Source organism: Eptatretus burgeri, chromosome 1, assembly GCF_056783735.1.
Source record: "Eptatretus burgeri isolate ZD-2024b chromosome 1, Ebu_testis_v1, whole genome shotgun sequence".
In the NCBI taxonomy this organism is placed as follows: domain Eukaryota; kingdom Metazoa; phylum Chordata; class Myxini; order Myxiniformes; family Myxinidae; genus Eptatretus; species Eptatretus burgeri.
Genome location: NC_140961.1, coordinates 149,132,707 through 149,145,267, shown reverse-complemented (window position 1 = coordinate 149,145,267; position 12,561 = coordinate 149,132,707). Strand labels below are relative to the sequence as shown.

Sequence of the window (12,561 nt, the reverse complement as noted above, 5' to 3'; positions counted from 1 at the left end):
TGCCTCTTGGTTGTCGTCGCGACGTTGCGATGACTTGCTTGTCGCCGATGGTCGCGTTCCGTGAACTTCTTGAACGCGACCGGCTCGCTCCAATCCCCCACTGAAATCGCCTGAACGACATGGGTGTGCACTGTTCCATGAGCATAGCGAGTGTGCGAGAGCCCGTCACCGCTGGTATGGCTCCCGTTGCTCCAGCCCCGTCAGACATCTTCGTCGGAAGCAATGAATGGAAGCCCATGTTGCATCGTCGCGGCTCCTGCCACCAGAACCTCGCCCTCGGCTATCGAACGAGGCACAGGTGCACCTGGAGGTACGAACTGGAGGTCTAGCCTGAGGTGCACCAACCAGTCGCGGCCCAAAAGGGCGGGCCCTCCTCTCGTACCACAAACAACGAGAGTAGGGCGCTTTGACCTCGGTAGACCACCGAGACGTCTGTCACAGAAAGCAGTGCAATCGCTTCGCCGGTGTACGTGTATAGCAATAAGGTCGTCTTGACAAGGGGAACACCGCGACGGCCATGAGCCGCCCGCTCACCCATGACCGACATTGCAGCCCCGGTGTCAACTTGAAACACGATCGGCTGGCCATTCACCTCGACCTCCACTGTTATTGGTCTTGTCACCTCCGGACCAATCGAAAACAGGCTCAACATTGGTTGCATTTCCTGCTCCGGGCCGCCGGGATCGCTATGCCCTGGCTGCAGGCCACTCTCCAGGTCGCTGGGGTCATCCCGCACCTCGCTATCCAAGACCTTAACGGCGGCCCCCGCCATTCGACACAAACGCTTCAGATGTCCCACCTTGTGACAATGCAAACACACGGTGTTCTTATACGGGCACACTCTCTGCAGGTGCGGACCACAACACCCCCAGCACCCCTGGGTGTCCATCTCGCTCCCTGCATGGCCGCGCTGCAGCGCGTGCCCACGGCTCGCACCGACAGACGTGCGCGTGACCTGGGGCACCTGGGTCATCACGTGGACCCTGGGGTCACCCGTCATGCCCCAGCCGGAACTACCCATCACGTCCTGGCCGGCGATGGCGCGGACATCTGTGAGTGTCTGCTCGACAGCTGAAGCAGTCTCGACCGCTGATTCGAATGCAACGTCGACACTTCGCATCCACAGAATGGCCGACACCATCTTCGCATCTTGCAGCCCAGAAATAAAGCGCTCTCTGAGTCGAGCTGGACGCTCCTCCGCCGTAAACTTGCAAGCCACGGCCGAATGCTTCACCCGTGCCACGAAATCTGCAACGCGCTCCTCCGCACCCTTCGCGAGGTGATCGAACTGGTATCGAGCCAGCTGCAATGACATCTCCGGCGCCATGTGGGCTTTCATCTTCCCTCCCACATCTTGAAACGACAGCCCGTCGTCACTGGGCTTATCCGGCGCTACTAAATCACTTAGTTGCCGATAATGTTCCGCTGATAGTGAGGCGAGCAAGATCGCTTTGCATTTGCTTTCATCGTCGACATCATTCGCGTGGAAATAGCACCCCAATTGTTCAGAAAACAATTCGAAGTCGTCTCCGACGAAGACGGGCACTCGTCCGTGCGCCGTGCCCCGACCTTCCGCCATCCCAAGCCGTCCTGTGACGGCGAGACGCCTGGCACCGAAGACTGTGCGTGCGGGTGCGCGAAACTCGCGATGCGCTTCTCTGGGACCCTCGCCAGGTGATGAACTCGAACCGCGCGAGTTGCTCTGAGTTTCTCGCTTCAGCGATCCAATCGCCCCGGCCAAAGACTCCAAATCAATACCGACGCAACCCAGACACTTTGCACACGCCGATCCGAAACAGACTCGTCGCCACTGTTTTGTCCGGAGGGCCGTAGGACTCGGAAAGTCGTGAAGGTTGTCGAACTCAGTTTATTGCCCGTCAGAATGCACACTACTACAGACTACACAGACGCCTCAGGCGGCGCGAACACCTATATCCCTTGCAGGCACGTGACCACAAAAAACACTCCTCCACGCCTCCACAAAGCTCCCGCATTGTGCCCTGCCCCCGCATGCCAGTACACCACAGTATCGTCTATATTTGGCGAGGAAATATAAGACGGTCTCTGCATCGCATGTGTACGTATAAAATGAACATATTGGGGTGAGGCAGGATGTATTGATCCACTACTGTTCTCAACGAAAAGTGTATAATAGCGAACGTAGTGAGCTTCGACCTCAACGTGTGCACATGAGAGAAAAGGAAGCAACAACAACACAATACCTTGTTTTGGCAATTTCAAATCCATGTCTGGGCTATGACCCTTTTGCTTCCAGTTTTTGTCATGGGGGATGATGCATGCCAAGAGATCATGACCGGAAGTGTTTATTTATTTCTTCAATTATTTTATATTCGCAAGATAGAAATCAAACCCGATCGTGTTTATACACCGCACAGCGTTTAATATTCACAACATAGAAATCAAACCGGATCATGTTTATACACCGCACAGCGTTTAATATTCGCAACATAGAAATCAAACCCGAGCGTGTTTGTACACCGCACAGTATTTAATATTCGCAAGATAGAAATCAAACGCGATCGTGTTTATACACCGCACAGCGTTTAATATTCGCAAGATAGAAATCAAACCCGATCGTGTTTATACACCGCACAGCGTTTAATATTCGCAACATAGAAATCAAACCGGATCATGTTTATACACCGCACAGCGTTTAATATTCGCAACATAGAAATCAAACCCGATCGTGTTTATACACCGCACAGCGTTTAATATTCACAACACAGAAATCAAACCGGATCATGTTTATACACCGCACAGCGTTTAATATTCGCAACATAGAAATCAAACCCGAGCGTGTTTATACACCGCACAGCATTTAATATTCGCAACATAGTAATCAAACCCGATCGTTTTTATACACCGCACAGCGTTTAATATTCACAACATAGAAATCAAACACAATCGTGTTTATACACCGCACAGCGTTTAATATTCGCAACATAGAAATCAAACCCGATCATGTTTATACACCGCACAGCGTTTAATATACACAACATAGAAATCAAACCCGATTGTGTTTATACACCGCACAGCATTTAATATTCACAACATAGAAATCAAACACAATCGTGTTTATACACCGCACAGCATTTAATATTCACAACATAGAAACCGCATAGAAATAGAAATAAGAAAAATAGAAATAAGAAATAAGAAATCAACATAGAAATAAGAGCGAGAGATGAACCTTCAGAGTTTAGGCTTTATTCCATTTGATTGGAGCCGCTTCTGTGGACACACCAGGAAATACAGGTTCAGCTAGGAGTACATAAGCAGAAACGTATACATGTGCAGTTAACCATTGCAGACTAATCCGCGTAAGCACGGAGTTCGATATAATCTCCATTCTCACCAGTCAATGAGCACCTTCAGTTAACGAGCATCAAGTGGACAGCCGATGTCAATAGCAATGCCCCGGGGACAATCACTCGTGCCGCAGAGAGACATCCCCTTATACGCGAGACGCACAACATGTGATCCCGCGTCATGTCCCTTGATTCACGTTAATTCACCACATTCTCCTCACCTTTAAAATGTAACTAGGGGCCCATCTTACACACCATGATTGCTTTAGCTCTATAGGAGTATACATTTCAAGCAACGCGGACTAATAGATCTACAGGAGCATACATGCCAAGCAGTGATTATTTTGAGTTGTAGGAGCATGGAAATGAGCATCGATATATGATATAATGGGCATATAGGAGCATGAGCAGCGAGAATGCCGATAATCCCCTTTACAGGTTGAGTCGTCGAGGGGCCTTATTCGTCGACCTCTCCGGGAGTAAACGGCAGTTTCACTTGAGGGAGACTCCCGATCCTCTTGGTGAGCCTCGACTTGTGCCGGGATGACTCCTCGATCGCCCTCGGGGGAACACGGCAGCCCCGTCGCCTGGCGGAGTTCCTGGGGGGAAATGTCAGAAGGAGGAGAGCCAGGAGGTGGTGTACCGGCGGGAGGAGTACCGGCGGGAGCCAGATGGCGAACCGACACAGTGGTCTCCCTGCCATCCGGGAGCCTGACATGAGCATACTCTGGATTAGTGTCAATGAGTTCGACCCCCTCCACCAGCGGTTCATACTTGCTTTGTCGTACCGGGCGTTTCATGAACACTGTACCGGGGTGGGTCAGCCAGTTGGGCACCGTTTGACTGTCAACATAACGTCGTTGGTGAGTAAACATACGTTCGTGAGGAGTGGCATTTGTGGACGTGCAGAGCAAAGAGCGTATGGAATTCATTGCGTCAGGAAGAGCAACCTCCCATCGCTCGGGGCCCAGTCCTCTCGATTTCAGCGCCAGAGTTACGGCTTTCCAAATAACTCCATTATACCTTTCCACCTGCCCGTTCCCCTGTGGGTTGTAACCCGTCGTTCGACTAGTTGCTATGCCGTGCTCTAATAGGAATTGTTTTAGCCCGGCCGACATGAAACACGGCCCTCTGTCTGAATGTATGTACGAAGGTCTCCCAAACATAGCGAAGAGGTCAGAGAGACATTTCACGACAGTGCCCGAGGTCATATCCGAGCACGGAAACGCGAAAGGGAACCTTGAATATTCATCAACAACGGTGAATATGTATCTGTTGTCTGTCTCGGTGGGCAGGGGCCCTTTGAAGTCGATGTTTAGTCTCTCGAAGGGGGAAGTAGCCTTGATCAGTCTGCCAGATGCCGCGCCAAAGAATCTGGGTTTTAGTTCAGCACAAACAGGGCATGAAGCATTCATTTGTTTAATATCTTCAACAGAATAGGGAAGATTTTGCCTGCGTACGAAATGTGCCATCCTGGTTACCCCTGGGTGGCACAGAGACACATGGAGGTCTTGCAAAGCCTGACTGATTGTTGCCGAACTGTAGACCCGGGAGAAGGTATCTGCAGCAGGGTTTTCCTTCCCGGGCCGGTAAACAATGTCGTACCTGTAGCAGGCTAGGTCTATCCGCCATCTCATAATTTTTTCATTCTTAATTTTCCCGTTATTTTTCCCATCAAACATGAAAGCCACGGATCGTTGGTCCGTAACGAGCGTGAAGTGGTTTCCCAGTAAATAATGTCTCCATTTACGCAGCGCTTCGACGATGGCGTACGCCTCCTTCTCTATTGCCGAGTGTCTCTGCTCGCTTCTAGAGAGAGTTCTCGAGAAGAAAGCGACCGGCCGCCCAGACTGATTAAGTGTTGCAGCTATGGCGTGATTTGAAGCGTCGGTTTCCACCACGAAGGGCACCGAGCTGTCGATCGATAAAACCACGGACTTACTGATATCATCCTTGAGATCGTGGAAAGCTTTCACGACAGCGGCATCTGGTGGAAAGTTTTTGCAATGCACTAGGGGATATATTTTCTCGGAGTATTGCGAAATCCATCTTGCATAGTAAGCGAACATCCCGATCACCCGGCGCATTGTCTGCAAGTCCTGAGGTGGTGGAAGCTCACGGAGCGGGCGCAATCGCTCAGGATCAGGCTTAATTGTGCCGTTGGCTATCGTGTAGCCGAGAAGGTCAATTGACCTTGCCGAGAATACGCATTTCTCGTAGTTGAGAGTCAGATTATATTTTCCAGCAATGCTCAAGAATCTGTCCAGATTCCTATCATGTTCCCTCTGATCCCTACCGCACACTGTGACATTATCCACGTAAACAAAAGTGTCTTCGAGGTTTTCATCTGAGATGATGTCGTCCATAACCCGTTGGAAGCAAGCTACTCCATTCGTGACACCGAATGGTATCCTTCTGAACTGGTAGAGGCGCCGCCCTGCCTGGAATGCAGTGTACGGTTTGTCTTCCTCTCGGATGGGAATTTGATGATAGGCGCTTCGCAAGTCGATGGTACTGAATACCTTATAATTGGCCACGCGTTCGACCATCTCATCTATGCGCGGCAGGGGGTAGGCGTCGAGTTGGGTGAAGCGATTGACCGTTTGGGAATAATCGACAACCATCCGTCTCTTATGGTTCTGACTGCTGGTCACTAACACCTGTGCGCGCCATGGCGAATCGCTCGGTTCTATAATTCCCTCCTCCAGTAATCGCTTGGTTTCTGAAGTGATGAAATTCATGTCAGCAGTGGTATATCGCCGCGATTTGATCGCTATCGGTTTGCAGACCGGCGACAAGTTAGCGAACAGCTGGGGGACGTCACCTCCGCGGTGGTCAGCGCATTTAAAATTAGACGAGGCTTGCTTCCTCCAAAGGGTATTTCGATGCTCGTGTGCTGCTTGAGGACATTATGACCCAGAATTACGTCTGCGCACAAATCACGAAGCACCAGCACCTTTACATCCCGATGCGTGTACCCTTTTACGTCCAATTCAACATTGCAGTACCCTCGTACGCGGGATTGTAGTGAGGTGGCGGCCATGCATACCGTATTGTCAGTCGGGTGGATTACCCATTTCCTGCCCTTCACTAGCGAGCTGTTGACGAAACTTTCAGAGCTACCGGTATCAATCAGTGCCTCAGCCATATGCCCGTTAATTCGCACGTTGATGATAGCCTTGGATAGATTCCTCATCGGAGAGGCTGCAGTCAATTTATTTTGCGAGTAGAGAGCCGCAGAAGTGGGTTTATTCCTCCTTAGAGTAGATTTACATACCCTGGCATAATGCCCTAGCTTGCTTCGCAATTCATGCATGTGGCATCTCTGGCTGGACATTTTTGACGAGGATGCCTTTTGTACCCACAAAAGAAGCATTTACCGACCGGAGCAGTTGCTGAGGAGTTTGACGAGGTCTGGGTATCCGGCTCCTCGGGTGTTTCTCCATCCCTCATGTCTGGCTGAGTCTGTGCCAGTGGGGTTCCTTGGGTTCCCATCGTAGCAGCGTTCATGAGCAGCATCGGTGTCCCAAATGACTCAGATTGCTGCTGAGCCGTATCCATCGCTCGAGCCTGATCGACTACCTTGTCAAGAGTGGGTTGCGCTTTCTCTAGTAAGCGTTGCCGTATGTGGGCTGATCTGAGTCCTTGGATGAATGCCTCCCGTGTCGCTTCCTTTCGGTGTTCCTCGGCGCTTACGGCCCGGAAGCTGCCGTCTTTTCCCAGCTGATTCAGAGCTTGCAGGAACTGATCGATTGTCTCCCCGGCTGCTTGCTTGCGTGTGTTGAGAAGATGTCGTATGTATACCTCGTTCTTGGGCTTCACGTAGAGCGCCTGCAGTACGTCAATCGCTGCTTCGTAAGTGTCGCACCCCGAGAAGAGCCTGTACACGCCGGGCGAGACATGATTCACGAGAGCGGCAAATTTGTCAGCTCCCTCCGCGATGATGGTCAGATAGTGTGAGAAGGAGCAGAACCAATGTGACCATTTCATTTCTGCGTCAGTCGTGTTTGGGTCTGCGTCGAACCTCTCTGGTTTGTAGATCTTGTCCATCTTTGGTTGAGAGAGCCGAGAAAATTAAATGGAATAAATTGAAATGAGAGCGAGAGATGAACCTTCAGAGTTTAGGCTTTATTCCATTTGATTGGAGCCGCTTCTGTGGACACACCAGGAAATACAGGTTCAGCTAGGAGTACATAAGCAGAAACGTATACATGTGCAGTTAACCATTGCAGACTAATCCGCGTAAGCACGGAGTTCGATATAATCTCCATTCTCACCAGTCAATGAGCACCTTCAGTTAACGAGCATCAAGTGGACAGCCGATGTCAATAGCAATGCCCCGGGGACAATCACTCGTGCCGCAGAGAGACATCCCCTTATACGCGAGACGCACAACATGTGATCCCGCGTCATGTCCCTTGATTCACGTTAATTCACCACACCGCACAGCATTTAATATTCACAACATAGAAATCAAACACAATCGTGTTTATACACCGCACAGCGTTTAATATTCGCAACATAGAAATCAAACCCGATCATGTTTATACACCGCACAGCGTTTAATATACACTGTGGTGTAGTCATGCCCACGGGGAGGGGCATGATGATGATGCATGATGGGCGTGATGGTGGAGGAGTGGCCGTGGGGTTCGGCGAGGGATATGAGGTGTGCACGCCGTCTGAGGTGTCGTAGTAATGCTGGAGTCGGCCGGCTCGTGAGTGTACCGCGTACGGAATAAAGGAGAGCCGCGGGCACAGTACGCCCGCGCTCGCACTCGTGCAACACAGCCCGGCTCGACTATGAGGCGTGCACACCTCATATCCCTCGCCGAACCCCACGGCCACTCCTCCACCATCACGCCCATCATGCATCATCATCATGCCCCTCCCCGTGGGCATGACTACACCACATACACAACATAGAAATCAAAGCCGATCGTGTTTATACACCGCACAGCATTTAATATTCACAACATAGAAATCAAACACAATCGTGTTTATACACCGCACAGCGTTTAATATTCGCAACATAGAAATCAAACCGGATCATGTTTATACACCGCACAGCGTTTAATATTCGCAACATAGAAATCAAACCCGATCGTGTTTATACACCGCACAGCGTTTAATATTCACAACACAGAAATCAAACCGGATCATGTTTATACACCGCACAGCTTTTAATATTCGCAACATAGAAATCAAACCCGAGCGTGTTTATACACCGCACAGCATTTAATATTCGCAACATAGTAATCAAACCCGATCGTTTTTATACACCGCACAGCGTTTAATATTCACAACATAGAAATCAAACCCGATCGTGTTTATACACCGCACAGCATTTAATATTCACAACATAGAAATCAAACACAATCGTGTTTATACACCGCACAGCGTTTAATATTCGCAACATAGAAATCAAACCCGATCATGTTTATACACCGCACAGCGTTTAATATACACAACATAGAAATCAAACCCGATTGTGTTTATTACCCGCACAGCATTTAATATTCACAACATAGAAATCAAACACAATCGTGTTTATACACCGCACAGCGTTTAATATTCGCAACATAGAAATCAAACCCGATTGTGTTTATACACCGCACAGCGTTTATTAATATTCGCAACTGTGATGAATTGAAGGATGTGACGCGTAATCACATGTCACACGGCTCGCACACGGGACAGATAAAACCGAGATTGCGCGCGGTCGGTGGGATTGTCCCTGGGGCATTGTCATTTACGGCGGTGGTTCACTTGGTGCTCGTTGAATGGTAAGAATTGAGAGTATACCGGACTCCGTGCTAATTGCTGATTTATTTTGCGGTGATCGACTGCACGTGTATACCTTGCTGCACATCTACTCCTTGCTGCACATGTATTCCTTGCTGCACATGTATTCCCTGATGTGTCTGTAGTTCGGCTTCAATCAATTGAAATGAAGCCTCCACTCTGAAGGGTTTTCCCTCGCATTCATTTCAGCAATATAGAAATCAAACTGGATCGTGTTTATACACTGCACAGCGTTTAATATTCGCAACATCGAAATCAAACCCGATCGTGTTTATACACTGCACAGCGTTTAATATTCGCAACATCGAAATCAAACCCGATCATGTTTATACACCGCACAGCGTTTAATATTCGCAACATAGAAATAAAACCCGATCGTGTTTCTACACCGCACAGCATTTAATATTCACAACATAGAAATCAAACCCGATCGTGTTTATACACCGCACAGCGTTTAATATTCGCAACATATAAATCAAACCCAATCATGTTTTTACACCGCACAGCGTTTAATATTGAACGTAGTGAGCTTCATACTCAACGCGTGCACATGAGAGAATAGTAAACAACAACAAGAACAACAACAACAACAACACAATACCCTTGCAATTTCGAATCAGTGTCGTCGGCTATGACCCTTTTGCTTCCGGTTTTTGTCATGGGGAATGATGTGTCCCGGGAGATAAAGTCATCGTCGGAGACATGAAAGACCCAAATATCAGACATGGTGGGTATTTCCTCCACTGATTTTAAGAAAGATATCTCCCGCATCATCAAAAAATAATTATTAATCGTGATTTACATTATTTGATCGCTGATCCCGAATCCAGGCCGAAGTGATGTAAAAACGTTATACAGTAACAATAAAAATGGTTTTTATAACCATGGTTATAACAATAATGAACAAAGAAAATGTAAATAAAATATGACTTACAGATGATTATTATATCATTATACGGTATAATATACATATGGTAATTTTTGCATAGGCCTATACACTTTCAATAAAGGTTGGTTGACTTACGACCAAATCGACTTTCGACTGGTCATTCTGAACCGATCATGGTCGTAAGTCGACGACGACCTATATGTTCAATAAAATATGACTTGTGTTGATGATTCATTACAAGAGACGTTTGTTGATGTGAATAGGGCCTATGATAAGTGTGTCGAATGCATAAGTCATAATTCGGAAACGGGAATTTGAAATTAACTGTGGCACTATTTTTTCATTCTATTGCAAATGGCGTTGGCCCAATGTCAATCGGCTGAACTTCAAAAATTAACGTTACGAAAAGTGTGTCGACGCATAAGTCATAATTCAGAAACCGGGAAGTCTGAAGTCATTGTCTTCAATTGACTGTAGTATTAATTTCTCATTATCTTGCAAATTCCATTGGTCCCATGTCAAACGGCTGAACTTGAAAAATTAATGTTACAAAATCGGTGATGTCATAATCCGGAAACCGGAAGTCAGAAGTCATTGTCGACAATTAACTGTAGCATTATTTTTTTTCATTCTATTGCAAATGGCGTTGGCCCCATGTCAATCGGCTGAACTTGAAAAATTAACATTATGACATCAGGTGATGACGTCATAATTCGGAAAACGGAAGAGGGAAGTACAATTCTTTTACATCGGGACACTCCCGGGTACATGTTCTGTCAGCATGTGAAGTTTGGTGAGGATCAGTCCAGTACTTTTCGCGTGCATAGGTCACAGAGAAACACACAGACACATTTTCAAATATATATATATATATATATATATATATATATATATATATATATATATATATATATATATATATATATATATATATATATATATATATATATATATATATATATATATATATATATATATATATATATATGGATAAGCTCTCAAGGAGTGTAAAATACTCCAATGGTTCAACATCTCAAACAGCTTCTGACAGTCCAGTTCTTGCCTCTCACTTATTCTTGTCGTTGTTCTCACGACCACGTGCAGAGGTAAAAGGTGAATCCATCGCTTTGTAAAAACAGTTGTTTTGGGCAGATGGGGCTTGTTTGCTTTGGTTCTCAACTCATCAAGGAGATGATCGCTCTGAATCCAAATCCGCCATTGCCTTACAGTTCCGATTATTGAAACAAACCTAAAGGGTTGAATGGGGTAATGGCAGCAATCCTATTTTAAGGAGGTGACCTTCACATTTGTTAACTTAACCCATATGTCACCCTAAGGCAAGGTGTACGGCCCTGTTTTGGCCTCCTAAACAGAGGCAAGTGAAGAAATAGGAACAGGTCGTGGATGTCCGTGCAGGCAGCTAGCAAATATAGGCAGTAATGGCATCATGGCCTTGATTCTCGGCATAGCATTCTCTTCTGGAAAACAATGGCCAGGATCACCCTTCTAATATGGACACTGTCCAGAAGATAGGAATGGAAAACCACTTCTGTACATGCCAAGAAAACAATCATGACCAGATTCTATTACTAAGTGATAATGCTCTACCACCAAATGATGTGCCCCACACATGTGAAAGCAACCATATGGCTACTGCAGAAGAGCAAAGTGTTTTGAGTAGGACTGGTGGCTTTGATGATGACGATCAAACCAGGAAGGAAATCCATTTTCTGAGGTTGGCTACTGCTGAAGAGCAAAGTGTTTTGTTTAGTAGGACTGTTGGTTTTGAAGATGACGATCAAACCAGGAAGGAAATCCATTTTCTGAGGTGGCCACAACTGAAAATCGTACTCTGAACATCTCAAACGTTCACAACATTGGGACATGGAATGCAAATGTCAATAAATCATAGAAAGTTATATGCAATAAATAGAGAGATTGAGAGGAGAATTTCTTCAATTTTGGGGATAAGTGATCTTCGATGTCCTGGTTTGGGTCTGTTTCAAAGTGTTCTTTGTTGGTCAGGAAACTTGAAAAATAAATGAAGTGGCAGTCATTTTCATAAGGAGGCAGCATCGTCAGCACTGGGATACAACGTTGTCAATGATAATAGTGAGGTTGTAAGGACATCCAGGGAACACAACCATCATTCAGATGTTTGCTCTAACTTCTGTTGCAGATGAAGATAATATGAGGGGATTTCATGGAAAGTTGCAGGAACTAGTAGAACAGGTGCCCAAAGGGGGTGTTTTGATTAGAATAGGAGACCTGGAATGCAAAAAAAAATTGAGAAGTGGGAGCACCAGGGATTGCAGGAAAGCATGGACTTGATTTCTGGAATGAATGAGGCAAGCGTATGCTGGATTAAATATTGCAAACATGAGAAGAGATATAAAAAAAGATAGGTTTATTGCTGGCGTAGAAGTCGCATGGTAAAAAATAACACTGGATGATTTATCTTCGTAAATGTAGGAATTTATTAATCGTGAAACACCAAGTGCGATCTTTAACATCCAACAATTATTCCTTGCAAATGGA

At 46.7% G+C, this 12,561-nt stretch overlaps 1 protein-coding gene across 1 annotated transcript; it reads right to left on the bottom strand.

The window, feature by feature from the left end:
- Nucleotides 1–6,620: 6,620 nt before the first annotated feature.
- On the bottom strand, nucleotides 6,621–7,772 carry LOC147035727 (uncharacterized). Its single transcript, XM_085869272.1, has 2 exons — nucleotides 7,607–7,772; nucleotides 6,621–7,482 (listed from the first exon to the last, which is right to left on the bottom strand). The coding sequence occupies exon 2, from the start codon at nucleotides 7,377–7,379 to the stop codon at nucleotides 6,621–6,623; it is 759 nt and encodes a 252-aa protein (XP_085725398.1). The 5' UTR covers nucleotides 7,380–7,482; nucleotides 7,607–7,772.
- Nucleotides 7,773–12,561: the final 4,789 nt, after the last annotated feature.